A 27,560-nucleotide genomic window follows, 5' to 3' on the forward strand; every position below is an offset into this window, starting at 1 on the left:
CACTGAATGTATTTATACCATATGAAATAAAATAAATATCAAACATTTTAGTTTGAGATTTTTATTTGGACAGAGACGTAACACGTGGTTCTTTTTTTCTTTTCGTAGAGAAAAGAAGTCTCACTCTATTATTGTAGACAGAGAATCCCATTTAAGTTTTGCATATGCTTCAGACAGGTTTGTGATTTGGGTAACTCCCATCATAGCCCACTGAGAGGGCACCCATATGTAGCACAACAATACAAAACACATGAAAACTAAACAGACATTACTAGCACAGAGCAGTTAGATATTAATTCCTTTTACAGGATTTGATTCAGAAGATTGATGATGACAATCATGAGAACTGTTTTCTTAGAAAGATAGTCTGAGAAGTAAATATCCAAGAAGTCAATAATTATTCAAGTCATTACAGATTCCACCTCTAGTGATAGATTGTCAGTGACAAAAAACACTGTTTTTCAAGGACACACACCCTCTCCCACAAGGGAAACAGACACCTAAAAGAAGAGCCCTTGAGAATGTGTGAGCCAGCTTTGTCCATTGTCTTGGAGGTCTAAATGAAACGGAGGTCCATCCCCAGTATTCATTAGAGGAATCAATGAGTCCACAACAGTGAAACGAATGTGCATGAGGCTCCGAAATGAAAATGGAACACAATGCACTATTGCGTTGTTGTAATACATTATCACTTTAAGGTGAAGTAAGGTGAAGCACCAAATGAGATCTCACAAGCTCAATGAGGTTGTGGCATGGTAGCAAACATTCCAGACTGCTGAAAAAGAAACAAAACTTGATTGCAGGCACATTACTGCCAATCATTTTGTGATCTCCAGGCCAAGCTGTAGTGATGGTGTTAGAGAGATGCTTAAGGCATGATTGTTATGGTGAAGATAAGTTCATCCTCCAGGCCTGTCCATCAGTGAAAGTTCTACATTCATGTTTCAGTCCATCATGTTTGACAGCTTGGATGTCCAAAAACTCAATATACTCAAAATGTCCTTCTGAGCCTCTCAATTTAGTCTTCTACAACAAAAGGACAGGTTTCTGCAATGTCCTCAAGTTTTAGATGAAGAGGGCTCATGTTTTCATGCATAACAATGAATTTAGGGTACAGGACACATCATACAGTCTACAACATTTGAACACTGGATGAAAAAGGAAGCAGAAAGGTTGACAAATGAATTGAATGGCTGGGTCTCCATCATGAATACCAGTGTTAAAGAACACAGTCCAAAAAGGGTCTCTAAGTGCATGGTTAGCCACAGTGTCACTGAATTGCAAGTCTGCACACAGTAAACTAAGGCTGAATAGACATATATGTGAAAAAAAAAATGATATGGCCATACAAACATGAAAATTCTTCAGTGTTTCACTGAAAATAAATCTTCAAGAGGAAAGTGAAGAAATAAAAACCTGCTGACAATCCTGTTTTTTAAAAAGGAAAGAAACCATAAATTTGCTTTGTACATTCTTATGGGCTTTTCAAGTTTGAGGAAATTAAAAAAGGCAATGGTTTGCATTAGCTCATGCAATTAAATGTACAATCTTATGAGATGTCACGAACTTGCCAGCAGTGATTAATTACCCTTGGAATGAGGAGGAACAGGGGCTTTGATTAGGATATTGCATCCACAGTTTGCCATCTCAGATCTAGATGCAAGTTTTTGTTCATTTTAAACCGAATATGCTCACTTTGAAACTTCTATGTGCAATTTTCTTTTAAAATCAGTTTCAAGTTCCATACATAGTTTGTTTTAGAGTACACATGCAAAGTCATATTCAGAAGCTGTAAAAATGTTTCAACAGTACAAAGAAAGAACATTTACACAAAATCAATGTACGTATATATACACATGACTACACCCTAACCAACAGAAATGCATCATTAGGTTCTCTTTTAAAATGGGTGTATGTATGGTGACTATGTACAGAGGCACGCACTATTGTTCCATTTCTTAGATGTGTTTAGGCATATTTCAGTGATCTGTAGTTAAATGGTCTGTCTAGTAAGTCTTCTTTGTTATCATGCAGCAATACTTGTATGAGGAACTTGTTCCAGTTGGGCTCACTAGCTATAAATTTGTCAGAGAATTTATATCTGTGCTTCTTTTAGGTGATGAAATGAACAGTGATAAAAGCTACATCGCACAGAGAGAGGGGACATAAATGACAAGGATAGATCCAGATATCACACATGCTTCTGCAATAATAATAACTCCACTAGCTGGATAAGATGGTAATTTAATATTAGTTTATGTGAAGTAAAATGTCAATGCATTAATGCATAAACCTATTACCTATCTACCCATTTTTAAACCGTTATTTTTAAAATCTAAAAGTAAAAGTGTGAAGATGCAGTTAAACATACAAGAAATGGATAAAGATTTTTTTGATCGATCACGACATAATTAAGAATTTCACATGATTTGTATACGTGAGATGGGACAGAGGAAAAAAGCAAGAGTAAACAATTACGAGTGTAAACCTGCAGCTGTATGAACGTGCAGCCACAGTTCTCTTCAGTCAAGGTCACGGCATGGGCCACACTGGCGAGGGAGAGGGACGTGACAAGCGAGAAGAGGTCACCTGTTTCACTCCTCTAACGGCCCCGTGAGGGTGTCGATGCAGGAGCTGTCAGTATCTGAGGCCAGTGTCTGCTCCGTTGACATGGACGAGATGTCATTAATAGAGGACGACTGGGAGGCAGTGGCACTACTGTTCACCGTACCATCTACAACACACACAGAGCAATGCATCAAAATTAGGGCCCAAGATAATGCGCTAAATATGTCTAACATTGTTATATTGAATGCAGATAACATTTTTACTATTACGTCTTTCCTACTTAGCTAGCATTAGCATTGCTGTTCTTTGTGTATTTAAGTACTAAAACCTCAATGGTGTTAGATGCTACATTGCCATCTATCGACGTGCAATGTCGAAGTTTTACGTAAATTACACTGATCCTAGTGAGTATTAGACAGCGACAATTAATTCTCTTAACTGTCCAACACAAAAGAAGAATCGAGGACATACTTTGTCATCACATCTTTCCATCCTGCAGGGTTTGACGCTTACTTTTTTTCCTCAAGGAGCACATGTGCTCTAAGTTGAAAAATTTAGGAGTGCATTAAAAAAACAAAAAAACTTTAGGGGTGCAATGAAAATGTATCAAATAATATGTTTTTCCTTAATAAGGGAATACAAAGAGACATTAAATAATAAATGTACATAAAGTTTTTAAATATTTCTGCTTAAAACTAAGTAAAATAGTTAACTTATTTAACTGTAATAAACTGATTATTGTGCTAATACCAGTCAAATCTATATTTTGAATATGTGTTAAATGTTTTTAGTCTTATATGCCAGATGGTTTTGCACAACCAAAATGCCAATAATAACCAGGTGAGAAAACCTATGCATAATGAGGGACTTTTAATTATGAACAAGCCCCAAATGCACCAGGAATCTTATTTTGGATTTACTATTGCTCATTCAAAAGGTGATGGAGATGAAACACACACTCTTACAACCATCTTAAAAAATATTACAATATGAACACATTGTCATAATTTATCAACAGTAATCATAAGCAATCAATTGGCATAAATGCATGGTGTTCAATTCATTGACACTGAATTGCTCTAAAACCACAAGCCTGTAAACGTGCAACAGTGTTGCATTTGTACTTTGAAATGTGCAGCGCTGATACATATTTAATAAAATCATAGCCTTTGGAAGTTTAATAACAATAACAACATTAGTCTGTAATCGCAATTTCAGTTTTTCCATCCTCTAATTTAACTCTTTAAATGATCTCATAAATTATCATTATGACGTTTGTTTACCTTTTAAGATATTTAAGATTTATGACTTTCAAGTAATTATAGATACATTTTACAGTTCTCACACATCTATTTTTAGTCACAAACGTGAGTAAAATGCTCAAAATATCTGTCGTAATGATGTTTACGCTGATTGTTTGACATTGTCAGTCTTTCTAGCTTCAGATCTTTGCTGCTTGTCTTGTTTGAACGTACAGGTACTGATTCTCCCGTTGTCTCTGCTGGTACCAATTATAATTAAAACGCTTTTTATAGAAAATGATAGGGCTGGGCGATATATCGCATGACATTGTTAGGCGCATCTCGTCAGTAAAGCCGGTTCCTTGATTAGTAGTAAATCGCCATCACCTGCTTTCAGATGGAGCGGCATTCACTACAAAGAGCCGTAGTTCACTGACAAGCTGAGCCATATCGCATTAATATCGCGGACGTATCGCCTGCTATAATTAATGCGATATGGCTCAGCTTGTCAGTGAACTACGGCTCTTGAATGCCGCTCCATCTGAAAGCAGGTGATGGCGATTTACTACTAATCAAGGGACCGGCTTTACTGACGAGATGCGCCTAACAATGTCATGCGATATATCGCCCAGCCCTAGAAAATGATTATAAGTACAATCATCTCATAAGAGTGTACACCATTCAAGTTGACTTCACAAAAACAATTTATTTCTTAATGTGTAAAACTTTTTAAATTAGCACCAAACTACTGAATGCACCTTAAATCACTAATTTTATTTGAAATAAATGGGACTTACAGGTGACTTATAAATATCTATATACATCTCCTCTGCTCAGTATGGCAAAATTTATTAAATTTATCTAGAATTATTATTTTCATCTGTTTACAGTCCAAAGTCAAAATTCAACCCAATTTCTATCAGTTTCAGCATTAATCTTTGTCAACTAGACAGAGACAGCTGGATGAATACAGATTTCACATTTGTACAAGTGACTCACCTAAACACTCCTCTTTCAGGACTCCATTCTTGTTCCTCTCCTCCCAGTCCATTACTTCTTTATAAATCAGCTCTGTACGGAGAGAAAACCCCCAAGAAAACATAAGCAGAGTTTGTCCATTTCCATCTTTTTACAAATCACTAATAAAGCCAACTCAACCCTTCAGCAGACATTAGCTTATAAGGTCAAGACTGAAAAACTACCCATTACAGTAGAATAAATGAGAATGCAAAAGATCTTCAGTGATCATTTTTGCTGTAGGCACTTATTTTCTACAAGAAGCTTGTAGCTCAACAGAAGGTAGTGATAGCAGAGGGCATTTGTACCTTTCCACTGCTCAATGCTGTGTTCCCGCTCCTCCAACTGCTTGTCTGAGATCTGTGGAGGTGGCTGAACACACAAAACAATCATTACAAGTCCTTCTCTCAAGGGGGAACCTCCTTGGCATTGTACAAATGTCCCCTGTAAAACAGTTTCAACTTGACTGGACAGGACAAAGTGACATGAAAGGGTGCACTGACCGCATCGGCCTCGGCTGGGTCGTACCACACGTGGATGTAAGGGTGACTGAGGGCCTCCTGCACAGAGATGCGGCTTTCAGGGTCGATTACCAGCATCTTGGACAGCAGGTCTCGTGCTTGACTAGCTACATAAGGAACGATGTAAAAAGTAATTGTTTAGTACACCATTAAGACTGTACTCAGAGAGACAGCAAAGTTACAGACATGGAAGATTTGGGATGTCTTACTTTTGATCCTGTCATGCTCGGTCTCTGATGGGAAGGCCCAATCGGGAAAAAGCTCATTTAAACTGACTCCGGGAAACTGAGGTTTGTTCATCACGTAGTTCCTTACAGTCTCCATCAAACGGTTCATGAACTCCAGCGACGGGGTTCCCAGTATCTCAATTACCTTATTCCACTGGTCAATATCTGAGATTGACTCAATTAAGGAGGTCAAGGTGAAAGATTCACATGGAATTGAAACAGAGAACAGCTTATTTTCCAACGACTAGGACAGACACAGATGGATGAATATTTAGTGAGACATTAAGTGTGATGAACTTTGCTAAATCAAAACCAGACCGGTAACATCAAACGTGTAACAATCACAAGTGAACGATACTTTGCAGAACTAGGTTACACTTTATTTGAATGTGTCCTTGTTACAGTGTATTATAAACATTTAAGTACAGAGTAGTATAAATAAACTACATGTTCTTTCTACAGGGTTGGGGAAGTATTATGGTTTGGTTTAGTGTTAGTTGCATGTAATTATGTATAATTTATAGTCATTACTATAGTAACTACATGTGTACCAAGGACACTGTAAAATAAAGTGTTACCCAAAACTATTCAGAGACAAGCAGTATGATGTCTAATCCATCACACCAGGGTTTCACACACCCATAGTTGCATGATAGAACTGCAGGCAGTTTGTGAAAAAAATACATACATTTATACACACACACACACACACACGTTCAAAAGTTTTGGATCAGTAAGATTTTTTAAAATGTTTTTAAAAGAAGTCTCTTATGCTCACCAAGGCTTCATTTATTTGATCCAAAATACAGTAAAAACATTAATATTGTGATATATTATTACAATTTAAAATAACTGTTTTCTATTTGAATATATTTTAAAATGTAGTTTATTCCTGTGATGGCAAAGCTGAATTTTCATCATCATTACTCCAGTCTTCAGAGTCACATGATCCTTCAGAAATCATTATAATATGCTGATTTAGTGCTCAAGAAGCATTTAAAATTGTCATCAAATGTTGAAAACTGTTGAAACAATTTTGATGAATATAAAGTTCAAAAGAACAGCATTCAGCGTTTATTTTAAATAAAATATTTTGTAACATTATGAATCCCTTTACTGTCACTTTTGATCAATTTAATGCATCCTTGCCGAATAAAACTATCAATTTCTTTCCAAAAAACTGAACTGACCCCAAACTTTTGAACGGCAGCTTGTTACAAAAGCTTTCTATTTTCTACTTTCTATGCTTTAATTTGCATTTAAAAGTTACATCTATATAAATGCATATTTTCACAGGTGATTATGGACAAGCTATTGAACAAGGATCAAGAGGATACGATCAGTGCCCTGGAATATGACGCTTCCTTTCACCATCTCACCCATGATGCAGCCCACCGACCAGATATCCACTGGCAAAACACAATCAAATATTAATAACAATTTATCTCTTCAATGGCTTTCAAGAATATTACTGACAAAAAAAAAAAAAAATAGCATTACCATTCTCCTTGTATTTCATTCCCAGGATGACCTCTGGTGCTCTGTAATATCTGGTCACTACGTAGGGTGTCATCATGAAGTTAGTGCAGGCGGTTCTGGCCAGCCCAAAGTCTAAAATCTTTAAAGTGCAGTCGGACTTCACTACTATGTTACTGGGCTTCAGATCCTGCGGGGCAGAGATGATACAGTCTCATACAGTCATGCTGAAAGACAATCTCACACGTTGGTATACTGTAATGTCAAATGGCTCAGAGAACACAGCTGGTGATGTGTCATGTTGGATTCGGTCTTTACTTAATGAAAGAAAAAATTTGCCATTATTTAAACCTGAGCTTGAAGCCTTTAGTAGGGTACAAATTATACAAATGATCTGAATTTGTAAAACTTCCATCTGAAAGAAAGTCCCCAAACACTCTTTTGTACTAGTGGCAGTGAGAATATTGAATGAAATTGAATGAAATTAAAGCTGCATTCCGTAACTTTTTTGGGTTTAAAATTATCCAAAATAAATTGAGCAGGTACATAACCAGCCAGTGTTCAAAACTATCTGCTTGCCTTAGCTCGATTCAAAACGGTAAGCTTGTAATAATGTTTTTAATTCCAGTGGTACTGGTGGATTTCCATGGGAAATTCGAACAGGTCTTTGCGTAATTACGTCAAATCTGTACACATAAAGAAGGTGTCTCGGCTAGTAGGCTATATTGCGTGTGAGGATGTTGGAGGTGGAGATTTATAGCCTTTTCTCACAGCACTTGATACAATTAAACTTATCAAGTTGATGGCAGATCCAGAAAGGTTCAAACAACAATCACCAGTGACAACTGAGGATTCACCCGTTGTAAAATGCAAAAGACTTCGGACTTCGGAGTAGCTACCGAAAAAAGAGACTGCAGACGGGCCCAACGGAAAACAAGGATAAATATCGGAAGGGCATTAAATGTAGTCACGCAATGCTGATGTTGTTAACATAAACAATTTGAGAAAAAAGTATAATTTTTACGGTTTGATGTGATATGATAAGCGATCGTTAGATTTAATCAGCGCAATTTACTGCAATGCTTTTTTCCCCTTAGTTGGTCGGAACAAAATTGAATGTAACTTACTTGTTCAGACGACATTTTCCGGTGAAAATTCTTATGTTGGTCATACTTCCAAAAAGTAGAATCTGTGATTGCGAATGTCAGTATCCACACCGGCACGGCGACTGACAGCCACATTCTCCTCAAAACATTGGATTCATCCGCGCTGTGCCGTGCCGAGGCACAACCCACGTAAAGTTGATAATTCCGCGAATAACTGCAATTGCAGATTTCGAACAGAGATGGCGACAGAGGAAAAACTACGGACTGCAGCTTTAAGTAAGGGCAAGAAGCATCGTTCGTGAGAAAGATTACTTTTATTGGGTGGTTGTTTTGAATTTGTTGAATGATTATAATTATTGTTTGTGTACAACATTTTTGTTTTTATGAGAAGGAACATTTTCATATTTGATGGAAAATTAAGTTCAATCAATCCATCCATCCAAGGTTATTATAGTTTAGAATTTTTCATTTAGTTTCATTTAAATTTCAGAGTAGTATCATTTTTAAATCAAGGTGCAACATTTTATACTGTACAGTGTACCAAAAAATGTAACAAATATGTTTAGTTAACATGGTTATTTTTGCTTTATTAAGTTAAGTTTGAGGCATTACATGTTTTTTTCAGTTTTTCTAATTATTTTAGTTTTATTCTTACTGAACTGCCACACGAGTTGTAGTTACATCTCACCCTGTGAATGATGCCAGCTGAGTGTAGATGTCTGATGCCACACAGGATCTGGTAGAGCAGGTAAGACATCCTCTCATGGTCCAGGTCCATGTGGATCACCTGGCAAAGGCTAGCATCCATCAGCTCCATCACCAAGTACCTGAGGAGAGAAACCAGATTCTTCAGGGTTTTCTGTAGTCCTGTACAGCTCATGCATAGTACTGACTAGCATAAAACAAGCCAAGATCCCAAGCTTAATACATTGAGTCAGCAACATTTTTATAAAACAGCAATAGAAGTGCTGTTGTCAGGAGTTGTAATTAATCTTGATTTAATAACATATAATTTCGATCCTAAAGCTGTAATTATCACATGCAGGAGTAGGACAGTGCAATTCATCAGTTCCTCTTGAGATTGCATTGTGGTCTCAGCAAAACTATGATTGTTAATAATCACACCGAGGGCCAAAGCACTAATAGACCCTGCGGCTATACAAACTCTGCTTACACTAAATTACAAGGTCAGCATAAACGCATGAATTTATAAACTCAAAACTTACAAATCCTGGAACTCTTCTAATGACTTCTGAGGCGTGAAGACGTTAAGCAAACGGATAATCTGAAAAAAAGAAGAAAACAAGTGAAACATGATAAAACAAATCTGGAATAATCTACACATAAGAATCAGCCTGACAACAAAGGCCAGGGTCTCACTATCTGATTTTCAATGATAAGCATCGTAGTCCCTGGAGAATTGTCCGCTATCAAATGAATAATTTAATCAAATATGCTTACTGGTTGCAGATTAATCAATATGAGTATATTATGTACTAGATTCAATATACTTATCAATCCAAAGTTGAAAGAAATGTTTAAATTATTTGATTTGTGTATTTTCCATTATTATTAATATTAACAGTAATTACCGCAAAATTTAATTGAAGTTCATATTGAACAGTCTAAATGTTTTAAAATACAGATGACTGAACAATTATTTAGAGGATACCAATTGAAGGTCACCAGTTACATGGTATTCAAAGCCCTCCACAAAGTCATTAATGTTAAAAAATGTCTGTCGTGTCTCAGGCAACATTCACGCTTTTGTTTTTATGAAACCCATTCAAATCCCATTCTGACTATACAACAACAACAACAATAAAAAATTATTACCATTAAATAAAAATTTAATGAAGTGACCTGATGAATGGGTCACTGAATCATTCCAACAACATTTTTGTTCAAAAACGCAATTTATTCAGGAACAAAACAGTAGTGCGTACTGTGCGTTTCTCTGAGATGTGCAGCCAAAAATATTTAAATTTAATGATAATAATAAAAAAATAAAAAAACTTTATGGAGCAATAGTAAAATTGCAATACCAATATTCATGGCTGTCGTAATTTCGTAAAATTGACATCCTTTAAAAAATAAAATAAATAAAGACATTCTAACTGGGTAATGTTAGTCCAAGAATTACATCTGAATTCAGGTTATGCCAACAGTTTGTGTTTATGTGGTACTCCTGTTCTTATTTCTTAACTTCCCATTGTTTTCTCAGCCATAATAGGCTGTTCAGTGACAGGCAATTGGAGAGAAATATCAGAGGTAGTTGTTTAGACCATTACTCCTCTGACATTCTTAACCGGTGAGTGAGACAGAAGTCTGACATTCCAGCAAAAACAGTCCGTAGGTGCGACAGCCCTGACCAAAATAGAGTTGCTTGAGTCAGTTCAAATTGTACTTCTGAGTGGAAGAGTGCACTGTTAAGGGGACGTACGTTCTTGTGATTAACACACTTGAGCAGAACCAGCTCTCTGTAGGCCCTCTTCGCATGGGTCTGGTTCTGAAAGGGCCGGCTCAGTTTCTTTACAGCAACTGGGGAGTCAAGTACGGTGTCCAGAGCGGAGCTTAATGGGGCAGAAAAACAGGCATGCTCAAATAATCACAATCATCATCGTAGTTTGTTTGTTTTTTAACGCCATGCCAGCTTCTGTGGCTATTTTAATGGTGAGAAATGTAAGACTATATCAGGTTTTTACAATTTATTTTTGCTAAAAAAAAAAAAAAAGAAACTCTAAAACTATATTTGGTTTATTATAAGAATAAACGTTATTTTCTACATTTCAAAATGCTTTACAAAAATAATAATAATAAAGGAGAAATATAATTATATAAAATAAATGCATTCATAAAAGAGATGTACATTCAGATATACAATACAAAAATAAAAACTTATCAAAACAATTCAATAAGTAAATAGGATAGAAAAAAAATAGTTAGAAGTAATCAAATAAATCACATAAAAGCTACCCTAAAAATGCAGTTTTGAGGGAAGACTTAAAAACACTGGTAAATTTCTTCAAAAGAGTTAACTGAGGTATCTCACAGGGTCACAATCTTATAAAACATGCTTTTATAATAAAGAGTTTTGGCAGAAAGAACATGATTCATCATTGTAGAAACCGTCATCAGAGTTTCAAACATGATTCATATCCATATTTGTGCATGGGCAATGTCCTATTGTACCCCGAATCCCTTCTAAATGTCATTACTGTATCGTACGGTTTAGTGTCCATCTCCTGCACTTGGATAAACAATTTAGACATGCAGCTGGCTGTAAAATCCCCCTTATTATTACTGCAGCTAAATCCAAATCTCTAATGAGACATTCAGGTCAATGACAAAATCACATCTGCTGCGTTCATGACAAATGGAGACAGGCGATGCCTAATGGGATGTGTGATGATGACATCATTAGTATGGAGGTAGATAAAACTCTGCTAATTCCAGCCGCCCACTCACCAGACGATACCCTGGGCACCGGATCCGATGGGGCGGAGCTGCTGGTACCTCCTGAGCACCGTAAAGGTGGAGTCCCCCACCTGCACGCTGTAGAACTGTCCCTCCCCCTCAGTCATGGCTCCTCCCACTGAGTGCCGTGAGACAAATCAAACCTGAGAGAGAAGGAGCGCAGTAGATGAGAGAGATGAAGAGATGATGTGAAACGTGGCAGTGATGATTGCATACTGAGCTCACTCCCCCGTGTTTACTGCACCGTGTGGGGGGATGACATTGCCGATGACTCATCCAAGGAGAATCAGATATAATGCATAGCCATACTGAATGACACAGGATACCTATAGGATGCCATTAGAGAGTCAAGCCAGAGATTGAGCACAGAGATAAAAGCACTGGTCCACTGAAAGGCCATTCTTGATGCATTTAAACAAACAAACTACAAACAAGTGATATCTATCCTTCATACACTTCCCTGACCTTAGTAAGCAAAACTTACATCCTTCTCTAATTAGCTACAGTTAGGGATTTGATCAAACCACTAGGTAACAATGTGTAACAATACACAATAACGGTTCGGTACATACATTGAAGTCTCGGTTCGGTATGTTTTCGGTACAAAAGGGGGAAAAACACAATTGCCTATTTTTTTTTTTTTCATGTAACACTGGTTACTAAAAGTGCAATAAACAGCGAAAGAGAACTCATTTCGCTATATGCGCGTGCTGTCAGCACTGCCTGAGAGATGCGCGCACATGAAGCCACTGTTCATAAAGTGTGTGAGAATTGATTGGTCTTGAACGGTTAAATACACATACTTGAGTCTTCTAGTGCTTGAAGTTTTCAGGTAGGTCTATTTCATTTGTGTCTTTGTTCTATTGTACTTTGTTTTCCTATATGCTTGTAATTAGTTTCTTTGTTCTTTTACTATAAATTACCTAAAGTAAGATTGAGTTGATTGAAATTCATAATTGAAATCATAACTCATCATCATAACTGTATTGTGATATATATAGTTTTCGTGAAATAAAATGACTCATATCGTGATATAAGATTTTGGTCATATCGCCCACTCTACCAGCATGTGGCAGTAGTCTGTATTCACCATTCAAAAAGGGAAGCCTAAAGAGCAAACAAGGCAAAACAGAGCCGTGCTTGCTTACCATTTTGCCCACTTTGTCGTTTGCATGCTTGCATCGCTTTGTTTTTTCTTCTCCTTCACTGGCTCACTAAGCTGAACAGTCAATCAGAGTGATCTCTCACAGACGTTTTTGCCAAAAAGCAGCTGGACAGAAACACGGCGGAAAAACTAGGCCGACAGAAACTCGCTGAGACACTCAATGAGGACGAAAAGGTGTGGTATTACTTTTCTAAGTGAAGTCGTTATGGTGGCATCAATGGACGACGTGCCCATGGTAGACATTGTGTAACAATGTTTTGAGAAACTATGAATCTAGTTACTTCTACTCTTTATATCCTGTCAAATGCACTGACGCAAACAATTTTTTATTCTTCTTTTTGTGTCATCTGACAAACTCACTGTGGGAGTCTGAATCTTAAGCTTTTCTTTCATGTCCTCTCTTTCTCTTCTGAGAGCAAGAGCAAAAACTACATCACAGCAAACACTAAACCTTTTGTCTTTTTAGAGGAAATGCCTTCAAATATCAGAAATATCATGCTACCTGGTAAACCGGTTCTCCTGTGGGATCCTCTTTCTGCTTTTTCCTGTCATTTTTTATGCAACAAAGAAAATCCCAAAGTGATTTGAAACTTCCATTTTACATGTTCAACATCGCTCAGTGACTCATCAGTAAACCAAACCAAGACGAAGTGCTATAGTTAGATAACTTTCATGCCAATAATAGACAAAGCTGGCACTGATATACTAAAAAAAAAAGGTTTCAACAGTGAGCTGGGACTTATAAATGTTAAGCTGATTCCTTAAAGCCATTAGATCCTATTTCACCATGGCTAAACACTATCCATTTAAAGCAAGCCCAATAATCCAATATTGTAATGGAGCAGAGATGAAGCATCACAGTGTTTGATATGAAATTCCAGACTACAGGAACTGATACAGGAATCAGTCACTTAAACATCACAGTTTGAAACACGTTTACAATCCTAACCCATATGTTCCTCATTATCAGAACTCTTCATAAGTGAAAATTAAAAATCCGACCGATATCTGGTTTAAATTGATTTATATTTATAATTAATTTAATCAATATTTTTAATCTATAATATTTATATAACAATGTCAAATCAGTTGTGATGCTTAAGTGAATTTAGCATCACAACAGTGTATAGCATGGAAATATACACATACGAATAAAAGTAATAATTGAGATAAATAGTTAAATAAATAAATAATTTTAAAGAACACAGCACTTTAATAAATGGGTCATTCTAGAATTGGGTGTACATTTCGAGTCTCCCAGCAGGTAAACTTTCTTTTATTTAAATAATAAAAAACTTTTTTGAATCAATTTTGAATAATAACACAAATTATATTACACTATCACTAAAATAATGCTTTATGTATATTTAGAAATACAATTTAATGGGGAAATATTAACTAAATGACTCCCACTGCACCTATTATTGACTGTCTCCGTCTCCTGATTCATACATTCAACTTGAATTATCATGAAACAATTAAGTCTAATTTTCAAATATTTGTTGTGTTTACTCTTTTAAGTTATATAAACAATTGCATAGAATATATATTTTCTGTATTATTTGTAATTTAATTAATAAATAAATAGATTTTGTGTCTGTCCCTACATTCTGGTCAACTCTGTTACCTCTGTTATAAAACAAAAAAAAACCTCCAAAGCATTTGTAGAAAAAGCATGTGACTTGCACCAAGTGATGTCACTTCCTCTGGTGGGAAACTCTGGAAAGCGTGAAGTATTTAATTATTCTTCTCTCATTAATTTGTACAAAATGTTTAGTATACACCAATAGTAGATTAATTATTTGTCAAATCTATTATTGTGATATTGCAGTGAATCTCTCATTCACTTTTAAAAAAAACGATAATATGGTGAAAACCCATAAAATTATGATTTTAGACATGCCATGTGGTATCTGGTTTGAGGTTAGCATTTTGAGATAAAGCACAAAATGGTGGAAAATGTCAACTCTGTTGTCGTCAACTCTGTTATCAACCCATATAAATCAACCCATTTTGTCTGTAACAGAGTAGACAGATTTTTACATTGATGTTCAGTTAGTAAATTGATGTTCAGCATTAATATTTTAAATCTTACAAGTTTAAGATCAGCAAATATTTAAAATGTTGAATTTAAAGTGCCTTCTATGAAAATAAAAAGGTTTAACAGAAAAAGAAAATCTTATTTTTTTGTTTTCTTTCTATACTTGAAATGTACCCGCAATTCTGGAATGACTCAAATAGTGCCGTTAAAAAGTTAAATATTTGCCATAATCTAGTGCTATCTCCAAGTTAGTGCTAGATGACATCAAAATGAATATTAAAAAAACAGGCTGCAACAAGGATCCACTGATAAATACCTTTACGATATATCACAGTCAATCATAGCAATTTCAGGAGCGACTCGCGAAACAATGTAGTAACAATTTCGTGTACAGTGGCAATTTGCCGTGCAGTTTTTTGCAAAAGGCCCACCCACTTAAATATTTCTGGCCTTGCCTCTGGCAATGTGAGGTATGGCATGATATGCAGCGAGCGGCGCTGTCCCAATCTCCGTCCGGCGTGGGTAAAATAGTTTAAAATGAAATTCAGGCCCTGAATTAATGTCTGTAAAAATCCTGACTGGAGCATCCCTATAAATAATTCTACATAATAAAAAGAAGGCTTCAAATAGATCAGTACCGCTAGATCATAGATCAGTAGATCGGCGCACCATTATCATCAGCATGTGCAGTTGCCGATACAACTGCCGATACAGTGTGTGTGTGTGTGTGTGTGTGTGTGTGTGTGTGTGTGTGTGTGTGTGTGTGTGTGTGTGTGTGTGTGTGTGTGTGAACGGAGTTGGTGATAAAGAAAAATCTCACGTCTCAATATTGGAAATATTTCAGTTTTAAACCAAGGCAAGCCAGTGGACATCACACAAGCAATGTGCAAACTTTGCACAAGAGTTATGGCAGTGAACGAGTGAAGAAGTTTCAAACCACAGTCAACTATTCACTACAGTAAAGTGAAAGTAGAGACTGACCAAGCTTTTGACATCTGATGCTGCAATAACGGCACATATTCTCTCAGAGGCGACGAGAGATGAATCTACTTCAACACATCCCATGGCCCATCTGCAGCAAAAAAATAAATTAGAAGAGAAGTATTTTGTTTTAAACAAGTTCTTTTTGAAATTCGTGTTTAAAATAAAGCTGCCCTTAATTTTCATTGAAGACTGATTATTGCAGTGTTCGGACCTATTATAGACTGTCACTGCTATAATATCATTTTAATTACATAATCAGGGCTTGACATTAACTTTTATGTTCACCAGCCACTGTGGCCAGTGGTTTAGCAAAGTTACTGAACATTTTCGCTGGCCACAATTCTGACATTGATATCATGGGAAAAAAATGGCCATATAGATATTTTAATATCATCTCATAATTTGGCAGCAGGAATATTAGGCTGCTGTTACACCGATCCATTATACTGTTAACCTACACGTGTGTTTACGTTCACTTAAAACATAACTGACTGTGTTGACGTGAATACTTGCCAAGACCGGTATTTGGTAATTATTTTGCGTGCAACACTAACAATATTCATCAGAAGCAAATAAAACGAGTGAGGGGAGGAGGGTTTGTGTGTCAACTCGCTGACGGAGAGCGCAGCCGGAATTGTGTATCTATTCTGCGGAAAAGCATTTCAGATATTTCAGTATCGATATGTATTGAAAAATCTAGATTTTTTGGAATATTAATTTAATAATAATAATAGTAGCCTAATAATAATATTTAATACATTAATTGGAAATGCCATATCTTCTCGATAATCGCAGATAGCTGATGCTTTTGACATTATATCTGGCTATCGTCGATACACAATATCATTATCTATTCTATCGGCACAACCCTAATCTATGCTCCAGCTAAAGTATTCGGCTGATCTTATGGTGTATGACAAGACAAGCTTGAGCAACATGATGCTAGAACCCTCTCCCTCCGCACAGACTCCACGGCCGTACGACTCTCAGTGGTACATGAGTCAGCTAATGCCCAGCCTGAATACGAGTCATGCTGCTAGGCCATGCTGTGCTAAATCACAGTCAAAACGGCCTGCCCTGTTTTAGCATGCTGCAGCCAACAGGACCACCAGCCTGAATTTTATTTCTGCCCGAAAGCTGTTTCGGGGCCATGTTTCCACATACGGGAGAAAAGAGCATTTTGTCAATGCATCCCTGACCATTACAACTGAACTATATCCTGAAAAACATGGCAAATGGGAGGACAGCTGTGGAGAGATATGATCCAGACAAAATGAGTTGGATGTTGATAAGATGAGAGTAAGTATTAGTGTCTCGTAAGCAATACATGTAGCCTAACTAATTCTCTAACTAGGTTGCTGTTAAAATGCATGAACATTAGGGCAGTGCTGCCAGGCTCTCTGAGATGACTTCATTGTATTGCTACAAAATAACAAATGCATTTGTCAGTCAAATTAGATACAATAAGATGCATATTCTTTCTAACAGTAGTGACTGGTGGGCCGTGACCTGAAAATGGGTCACAGCAGGTCTATTATCACAGGGCCGCTTACAGTACAAATAATAAAATGCTCTATATTTGCACATCATTAAGATAAAAAAGGCATATCAACATTTAAGCAGTTATGTTTCCTATATTGTATATCATACTCAACAGTATTTAGGCACAAATGCATCTATCAGTTGGTTGAAGCAAGTCAAATTAGGCGGATACCAACATTGACAGGTCATGTGACTTGTCTTGCACACTTATCTTCAACAACAATGAACAAATCTACAGGTATAAAAAAGTTAAAAGAAAATTCGAACAAGGAAATACAGGTTCACTTGCAGAATAAACATGCTTTGTGCCGACCACAATTTGTTTTGTGCGATTAAATGACCTTTTACTATCACGTTAAAACTGCGATGAAAAAGTAGTTGCGACAGATCTTTTCTTCTTTATTGTGACAACAGAGTGTTACGGATTATCGAGGAAAAAAAAAAAAGTAGTGTAGGGACTTGGTTCTATTCATCTGTGATTGGATTTTGAGATAAGGCTGTAAAGCGTACTAAATGAATGGAGAAGTCTGGCATACACTACCACAATGAAGACTGACGTTTTCACCAGAAGATTGAGGTATGATATTTCGATTAAAAATTACGAGGTCAAATTTAAAATAAATAAATATACATTCACATGGACAAATAATTCACAATAAAATCAATAACATGCATTTACCAAATAGACACCAAATTTCACTTCATGGCAACTTAATGTTGAATACTGTTGTGCCTACTCAGTTCATGGTTATATTAACATTATATGTTAGATTGTAAAGACAGTAAAATCTAGAACCTGAAACAAAACCAGAGCTTAATAACTAGGCCTACTTGTTGTCAACAAAAATACATTTCAGTGAAAATTTCAATCAGCACATGTAGCCTAGCTATCCTCAGGCCTGTCACTATAACAAGTATACTGAAAAATACTATGAATAAAAAGCATGCGGGTCATTGACAAATAAAGCTTAACATTTTTTTATAAATCATACAATTTGTTTATATGAAAGGTTTCAAACCTAAAATTATGCCACAGTATTTAGTTTGAATTTTTTTAACAGACACCATTTTAAATAGTTTTCTTGGTCTGTTCATGTTCGAACAGTTGCACCACCTTTTGGAGAATTTTTGGAGACATTTTTGGAGAATGAAGTGTTATAGGTCATGAATTTATCAAACTATTTTAAAATGAAATGATGCACTTGGACACAAAAATATGCACATCATGTCTAACCCATGTGCTAAATGAAAGCTTGCTATTACACTAAACCTAATATTTAACATGTCATCATATACAAGCCCTAAATGGAAAAAAAAAAAAGGAAAATCTGCTGACACGTGAACTAGGGGGATTGATACAAAACTCAATTTATTTTTAATTTTATTATTTAAAAAGTTATTCAATCTTCCTGACATCCACATATATGAATTGCGAGGTTAAATTGACTGGTAGTATGTCAACATTCCATCTTTTCATGCATCAATCACAACACTTCTACTGACCTCATTCAGATCCCTGACCTCTTCTTAGATGACATATACGGAGTTCTATGACAATTTATGAATACTAAATACAAACCCAGAGATTATTAAGTGTAGTTTCAATGTAGCACACAGTGTGTAGTTCACCACCACGTTATCAAGTCAGGTCAGGCTCCATCACAGCAAGCTAGTTAACGTTAGTCCTCCAATAGCAGCTAGCTACATCCAAGCAAAAGATGCACCACACACCACGCATAAAACAAATGTATTTACAGTAACAAACGCTCGTTCGCGTGTCTGCGAGTCACACTTGATTCGGCCTGATCCAGCGCGAGGCCAGAGCTCTGCTGCAGATGTTGTCGATGCCAAACTCCCGGCGAACTGCCACTTCGAGACAACACTATCGCACAAACACGCGCGTTCAAGTCGCTCGTTTGTAAAAACATGAAAGCACGTGTTCCTGGTCGCTAACAGAAATAGACGACTGTCTGAGGTGGATGAATTCTCGCTAGCTCGCTGCGTGCTTACCTCCTCTTCTTCTTCTCCTCGCTTTCTCCAGTTCACTCCCATGCATACATACACACGCAGGCACGCCAGCAAACAGATCCTCTGGACCGCGGAAGTGTCGGCGTTTATCGCTACCACGTTAAACACCGTCAGCCGGGATGATGGTTAAATCAGATTTTCCTCTTTTAAGAGGCTTGACAGTGAAGTCCAGAGCGTGGCATGACAGCAGGGGCGGAGGTTGGTGGTGGGACAGTTATTTTTCGACGCCTCTCTCTCTCTCTCTCTCTCTCTCTCTCTCGAGCGCGCGCGCTGGGCAGGGATGACGTAATGGCGCACTCGTCAGGTCAAGTTGTAACTTTTGATGCAGCCTGAAAGTTGCAGGAAGACTTTCATTGTAAGGTGTAACTATAACTTTTAAAGACAATATTTTAGGACACTACGAAACTGACAATTTTTTTCAATGCTTGTTTTGTTTTAAACGTATCGTCTGCAAATTTTATATTTAAGTTCACCAACAACAAACCATTATTCTTGTTTTTAAAATAAAAACAGTATTACAACACCATTTCATTTTCAGTAAATAAGAAAGCAAGAATAATTGCTTTCATTTGCAATGCATTTAATTTGTATTGATGCAGGTGCAGGCTATAAATACATTTTTCCCCCCTCCTATCTTTATCTTTTTCTGCCATTTCTATATTCTGTTGACAAGGGGTGTTTTACTGTTAAATTTTGTTTATTATATACACAAAAATTGTCAACTTTGTATTTTTGTTATTAATTTAAAAAAGTTATGCGCAGAATCAGATGAATTAAGGAAGTGCAGATGGATTAAAGTGCACCATATTCAGTCAAATTGAGATTGTGTCTCAAAGACAATTGACTCGCAGTCTAAACAGCATCCTGACTAGGCCATGCACTGTATGCAGTGCGCACTCAGGCCTCAGCCTGCACTGCAGCTTTGATGTTAAACAGCACAATGTATTTTTTCTTTAAAATATAAATCCTTTTGATGACATTGTTTTTAATTTAAAAAAAACTTATTATTATTCATTTTTTTTTATTCACTGTAGCTTTGTGCAGGGGCTAATTCTCTGAGCCTTGGAGAACATTTATGCTCTATACGCCTGGTTCAGAGTAAAACATCTCTGTAAAACGAATAAAAAGCCTAGAGTGCTTTTCTTTGGAAAAAGAAAAAGAAAATTAGCTGAAAAACATTCTGTAGCTATGGCTTTCATGGTGTATTCTGTAAATAGAGTTCACTTTGGTCTCCCATGATTTGTTTTAAGTATCAGACACACAAATCCATTGGCGCTTTTCCACTGCATGGTGCGGCACACTTTTGGGGGGTTTTCCACTGTGTACAGTACCTAGTACCTGGTACTTTTTTTAGTACCACCTCGGTTGAGGTTCCAAGGCGAGCCATACCGATACTAAAATGTGACGTGTAAACACTGCAGATCACTGATTGGTCAGAGAAAATCGTCACTACCAGCATCATTGGGTTTGCGACACGAGACACCAAACCCGCTAGATTTAAATAGTCAGCAACAGCCACTGCAGTATAATTTTGTTCCCATGACTTTTTAAACTACTTGCTTTAAACAACTGTCGCACGCAGTGGACGAGGTGCAGACGTTCCTCTCGTTGGTAGCCGAGGAGCGGCAGTAGAGGCAGCGCAACTATAACGATCAGTCTATAATCCCACCCACTTTTGAAGAGGTACTAAACTGCAGTGGAAAAGCAAAACGAGCCAAAGTAAAGCGAGTTGAGCCGAGTCGTACCACGCACTGGAAAAGTGCCTCATGTGTTGCTGTGAGATCTATCAGTTCCCTTTCGAAAGGGAACTCACGGTGCGTCCCCTAGAGAGTGCTATGGGGAATGCCTCCGGTGTGATTTTGTCTGAATCATGAGTCTAAACAAGACAATGTACTTGACATTGGCAGGCGGCAGCCTAAGATGCCACCACTGGTGCGTTCGTAAGTATAAAAGGGCACCTGTGAAATACGTCATCCTCTTTCTTGACTTCAGGATACCTGTTTGTTTGATCATGTGTTTAAAACAAGACGATTATGGCTATCACTAGTGCTAAGTCCTTTTCGAAGTATGTGCATCATTTGCATGGGCGAGAAGCATGCACGCTCAGTCTGTGACGGGGCTGTTTTTGTGCATTGTGAGCGCTTCTCTATGAAGAAACTTCGCTCTCGTCTGTCCCTTTTCTTTAGGGAATTGGGACAGCCATCTGTTCCTCATGGTTCAGGACCTGCTGAGGCTGAGGCGAGTAGGTGGAGCTTGCGGATGAGTTTGAGTAAGGTATTAATATATTTCTCATTCATCTGCGGCTGACGAGAGCGAGCTGCCTGGTTATGATGATGTGTTGTCTCTTATGTCATCTGATCTGGCAGCGAGCATGCTCCTGGCTTAGAGCCAAAAACGAGCAGGACGAGGCTGATGAGATCGACGATGCTTCTGAGCACTCTCAGTCCGCCTGCTCCGCATATGACGAGTTGCTGGAAGTTTAGCCTCCGCTCTTTTGAGCTTCACCAGCATACGGTCGAGTTCCAGAGGAGGCTTGATGGAGCTGTTTTGGGCTCTCTGAGCCCCCTAAGCTATTGCTTAGGTCTGGAGCATTGTTAGGCTTCTTCTCATTTTTAGTGGGCAGTGTTGTCAAGTCGTTAGGATCCCTTTAAGCCTCCTTGGCTACTGCTTTTATAGAAACTGCTCCTCAGTGCTCTGCTTGGGGCTGCATCGAGTTGTTAGGCGCACTACGTGGCTCCTTGATGGGAGCTTGATGAGGTAACAATGCTGAGTTGCTAGGCTCACTTGATCCTCCTTGGCTGCTCTTTTGATAAAGAGTTGCTAGGCCTTCTCTTTTCTAAGGGAATTGTACAATCCTTTATGCAATTCCTAGTTGTAGGCTCTCTTTGAGCCTCCTAGGTGGGAGTACTTTTTACAATTGTTTGTTTGCTCCCCTGAGCAGCCTGGGTCTAAGTTGTTCTCTATGAGCCTCCTTGGTCACTGCTCTTGAACTAGAGTTTCACGAGTTCACACTTACAAATGATCAGAGAATAAATAGTTATGCGTATTTGGCATGCTGTCCGGGGGGAGGGCTCCGAGCTCAGAAATTGGGCCCGAACCCAGAGTACTCCCCCCGTATCTCTTGGTTAGAAAGATAACCAGGCAAGTGTGAGGAGATGGGGTAGTGGAGGGATGCTGAAAACTGTCGAGGAATATGGGTGAGTCGACTGTGTGTATTTATAGGCCTTTAATCATGCGGATTGAGTTGACCTGTTGATTACTGATTGCTGACAGCTGGTTGGAATGATCAATAGAACATGTTCCTCCCGAACCTTGTTAATAAAACATCATGTTGATAGACTCTAAAACATCATGTTGTTAGACAACAATCATGTTGACTCTCACTATAGAGAGTCGTTCTGTTAGAGGCCTTTGCTCCTCTGAGCTCCGCCCATTATTGTGTCAGGCGGCTAGCACTGTTATGGAGCTTCCTTCACAGGCGTAGGACACAGTGTATTCATCCTATGGGTTCAGCCATAGGCTAAGTGGTTAGGCTCTCTGTGAGCCTCCTTGGCTACTGCGAGCGTTGCTAGGCCTGCTCTTGCTACAGAGATTTATCTTACTGAGGCCTCTGCTCCCAAGAGCTCCGCTATGATAGCAATTGCAAGTTGTAGGCTCTCTGTGAGTCTCTTTGCAAGATGTCCTGAGCATGGGGCATTGTTAGGTCTCTTCTCGATTTAGAAAGTCGTTGTATTAGTCTAGCAAGAGAAATAGGTTCCCATGCACCCATTTAGCTTTTTTTTGTAACCTGTTTTTTTGGCACCCTAATGGTGTCTAGTTAAGAGTTTTTGAAGTTGCCGAGGTTAACTAATGTCCCATGGGGTTCGTTTGGAGGCCATCTTGAAGTGATGTCAGCGCTAGGGGTGAAAAGGCAGATTTTCATATCTCCTGAACCACACAACATACAAAGACAAATGAACCCACTTTTTCATATAATTCTGACACCAGGACTCAAATGGAAAGATTATTGACATGGTACAGCTACTCTTTATTAAAGTGCAAATTAAATCAAAATTGACCCTATTTACTTTGTTAGCGCATATTACTAGTCTTGTGGTGAAAAATTAATCCGTGCAAGTTAATACACAGAAAAAAATTGTTTGCCGTCATAATCTTTAATCAAAGTCTGAAAAGTTACTTCCGGTCTAGAATGGCGTTCCCTCTCTGATGATGTAGGTTTGACGGCTTGGGTTGGGAAGCGCTTAACCACTCCCCTCAAACCGTTAGTCTGCTATGAGCAGAGATGGAGAGGAGGAGCGCTAGAGTAAAACCCTGCCCTCTGTTCAATATTCCTTTTCACTGGGAAATACGTCACAACACTGGAGAAAAGTTGTTTGCAACTTCCGGTTCCCAGTTCATTTGTACTTCTCCCTGAACTTCCAGACAAGTGGCAGAACCTCCATGCACATGCCCAGATCGAAGGTGATGATGGTGTACTTCTGACCGACCTGAGCTGTAGCCTCCTCAGACTGTCCTAATGTCCTGTAGTCCTCAAAAGTCCTGTTTGCTAGCAGTAGTCAAAGGAGCCAACCATCATGTCTCTAGGATGTTCTGATGCAGAGTTACAGGTCTTGCTAAACGGTTGCTAGGGTACTGTTCGGTTGCTAGGAAGTGGCTTGAAAGCTGCCAATGATGATACTCCAAAGGCTGTTTGTCTGTATGAATGACATAAACCAACTGCAATCCCTCTATGACATTTGGATTTGAAGATATCAGTCTTTGGGTTTGGGCTGTTAGGGTGTTCAACAATGGCTGCTAGGGCATGGCTAGGAAGTGTTGAAGGTGATTCGTGATTGGCTGTTTACTGCACCGAGTCGAATCAGCCAACCCTCATGTTTCTATGACACTTCTATCTAAAGATATCCCTTTGACCTCTTTCAATGTAAGTCTGAAGTATCAAGACAAGGTCTGCAACGGCTTGGAACCGGTTTCACTTTTTAACTTTAATTTCCTATTATCACTGTAAAGCTGCTTTGAAACAATCTATATTGTAAAAAGCGCTATATAAATGAAAGTGACTTGACGTATATGACAAACAGGACTAATGCAGGAAACTATTGCAAAAACAAAATAGCAAAAGTTACATCGTTATGAGCCTATTTGTCTATTTTTCACCAATAAAGAGTGGTTGTAACATGTCAATGGCATTTCTATTTGAGTCCTGGTGTCAGAATTATATGAAAAAGTGGGTTCATCTGTCTTTGTATGTTGTGTGGTTCAGGATATGAAAATCTGCCTTTTCACTTCAAGATGGCCGCCAAACGAACCCCATGGGACATTAGTTGACCTCGGCAACATCAAAAATTCTAATACAAAACTAGACACCATTAGGGTCCCAAAAAATAGGTTACAAAAAAATGCCAAACGGGTGCATGGGAACCTATTTCTCCTGCTAGACTATATTGAGGCCTACACTCTGCGGAGCTTCATGGGCCAGTTAGACTTAGTTTTAGCTCTTTCTGAGCTTTATCAGTCTTGCCTTGTTTGAGGCCTCCACTCTTCAGGGATGCCTGAACAGAAGTTCTGTGTATTAGGCTCTCTGTGAGCCTCCTTGGATGCTGGCCTGAATATGACTGTAGTTCATATAGACCGAGTCATCCTGTTGAGGCCTCCTTTCTTGAGATGCCCTGGTCTATGATCGTGTTGCTGGTGTGCACCTTAGGGATGAGGACTCCTTTGAGTCCTTCAACTTAGCTCTGCCAATAGGGCACTAATCCCTTCAGCATGGAAGCGTGGGTATTTCGTTCCCTATAGTGCCCTCTAGGGGACCCATTACGTGTTCCCTTTCGAAAGGTAACGTCTCAGGTTGTGCATGTAACCATGGTTCCCTGAGAAGGGGAATGAGACGCTGTCTCCCTTTGCCATTGCTTCCTGTATTCCTGCACACATCTCCATTAGACAAGAAGTGGATGACGTAATTGCACAGGTGCCCTTTTATACTCACAGGTGGTGACATCATAGGCTGCTGCTTGCCAATGTCAAGTTCATTGTTTAGACTTTTGCTTCAGACACCGATCAAGCCAGAGGCATTCGGGATGCAGCATCTCGTTCCCCTTCTCAGGGAACCATGGTTACGTGCGTAATGAAATGATTCACTCATTTTACATTTTAAAAAATTACTTTAGATTTTTGTGTGTGTGTGTGAGTGTGTGTGTGACTGTGTTAAAAGTGTGCTTTTAATGGTGTTTTTTTTGTGATTTTGATGTGATTTTATCTTTAGAATTGTGTGAACATGGAAAAACCCAATATATAATATATATAACCGGACAGGCTTCCATACAAAGAAAGTATGAACACATGCAAAAACAAAATAGAACCATCTAAATATTGATTAGGATTATGCTGTAGGATTATAGTTGATGTATGTTTTTTTTTTTTCTGTGAGCTTTTTTTGTTTGTTTGTTTGTTTTTTCATTATTGTAAAATAAAACCTGTAGCTGTAGTTTTTACCTTTTTTGCCAAAAAAAAGTCAGATAAACATAACCAAGCTTAATGTTTTGTTCTTCCCTCGTGTATATATATATATATGAGGAAAGAACAAAACACACACATATACACTCATATTTTGATGGTTTAATCAGACTTGTTGGATCATATGTTATATAATATAAAATTTAATTTGACCTCCTGAGGTTGACAGTCATCATTTGCTAAAGGTCTATTCATTGACAGGCCTTGTTTGTGGAAAGTGCTTTATAACGTTTGTGCAATTATTTATTTGCAGTATATTATACCTGTTTTTGAACATAATAAGGCAAAGGCAAGAAAATTAAGTTGAAATACCCTTTGGTGTTACTCAACTTAGGAGGCTGATATGTATAATATGAATTTCAATTTCTGCTGAACCATATTAAAATACATTCAATTATAATTTTTGTGTAATCCAATCACATACTGATATTAAGATATTTGAATTTCATGTTATATTTATTTAGTCATATGAATTTACTTGCGGAGATGAAGTCTGTCAACCAACTGGCACAATGAAACATAAAGATGTTAACATAAACATTAACAACTACAAAAAATGTTGCAACACTTGACTAAATAGGATTGCACTGATACACCAGGAAAGGTTGACAACTATTACATTTGTTTTACTGCTGGATTGATAAGAACGTTAGATGTCATCTAAAGAAGATGGATGAAAATTAACTATTTGCTACACCCATACAGTATGTTTATATCTCTTGTAATGGATTGTGCAACACTGGGATATGTCTGTTATTTGTTTCAGCCTGATGTAAAGTCATAAGATCAGTAAGAATAAGTAAGAATCAGTTTTGAGATAAGGAAGCCACCCAGGTTGAGATTGAGTCAAGTGAGCCCACTGGTCTTGATATTTCATCAAAGAGGTACAACTTCATGAATGAGCTAATAGGTGGGGGTCCATCCATCTGTCCCCCACCCTAATTGTCTCATCAGAAGAACAGTTCTGACTCAATCCCAGTGGAAACTGAAAAAGACATGACGGAATGCAATGGGAACGGAGAAATCCTTCGTCAGGCCTCCGTCAGAAAAGATTGCAGAAAAAAAAAAAGTCTAAAAATGCCTTATTTAGAATGAACAATTGACATACATTTAAATGAATTAATTTCAGTTAACAATGAAACTTCATTTTAAATTGATTTCATGTATTTAGTTGCTAAAATGCTATTTTAAATTAAGAATATTAATCATTAAATTTACAGTACATTACTTTTATTTTGTAAACATTTTTATATTGATGGTGTCAGAGATACACTCTTAAAATCCCAGGTCATTATTGTCGTCTGGGTTGTGTTGTGTTTCCTTTGAGTCCATAACATCCCAGTTTGTGATGCAGATATTGACTTCAACAAGCAATGACCTCGACTGAGAAGCATGGATTTACGCTTTAAAAGAGGGGTCGCTGCTAAACTGCCAAATGACCTTTCTGAGTGATGATAATGAACACACTGTTGAATTGGATTTGTAAGTGGCTCTCTGTGCTGCGTGATAAGGGAGATTGAGGAGCTTAACCACCATCCCCAATGATGTGGTTTTCCTGTGGTGGTTACAATCCTTTTAAATAGACTGAGCTCTTCAAAGTACTCTTGAATCATAACTGAAACCATGATAACTAAGAGAAATGTATCCAGAATGTATC

The 27,560-nt window shown here is 37.8% G+C and overlaps 1 protein-coding gene across 3 annotated transcripts in view; it reads right to left on the reverse strand.

Moving 5' to 3' along the window:
- Positions 1-1,332: 1,332 nt before the first annotated feature.
- The window catches only part of mapk9 (mitogen-activated protein kinase 9), a 100,103-nt gene continuing 73,875 nt past the window's right edge, over positions 1,333-27,560 (reverse strand). The window contains exons 1-12 of one of the 3 annotated variants that reach the window (XM_079847505.1): positions 19,376-19,669; positions 11,625-11,776; positions 10,600-10,729; positions 9,383-9,441; positions 8,845-8,983; positions 7,075-7,240; positions 6,912-6,983; positions 5,557-5,739; positions 5,330-5,454; positions 5,135-5,186; positions 4,809-4,880; positions 1,333-2,734 (exon numbers count right to left, since the gene is read on the reverse strand). In XM_079847505.1, the coding sequence (XP_079703631.1) occupies positions 2,595-2,734; positions 4,809-4,880; positions 5,135-5,186; positions 5,330-5,454; positions 5,557-5,739; positions 6,912-6,983; positions 7,075-7,240; positions 8,845-8,983; positions 9,383-9,441; positions 10,600-10,729; positions 11,625-11,740 (1,254 nt within the window). In that variant the 5' untranslated portion in view covers positions 11,741-11,776; positions 19,376-19,669 and the 3' untranslated portion in view covers positions 1,333-2,594. Of the gene's footprint in view, positions 2,735-4,808; positions 4,881-5,134; positions 5,199-5,329; positions 5,455-5,556; positions 5,740-6,911; positions 6,984-7,074; positions 7,241-8,844; positions 8,984-9,382; positions 9,442-10,599; positions 10,730-11,624; positions 11,777-19,375; positions 19,670-27,560 lie in introns of those variants that run through there. The other 2 variants (XM_079847504.1, XM_079847506.1) reach the window with 2 other exon arrangements.

Source organism: Squalius cephalus, assembly GCF_949319135.1.
Source record: "Squalius cephalus genome assembly, chromosome: 17".
In the NCBI taxonomy this organism is placed as follows: Eukaryota; Metazoa; Chordata; class Actinopteri; order Cypriniformes; family Leuciscidae; genus Squalius; species Squalius cephalus.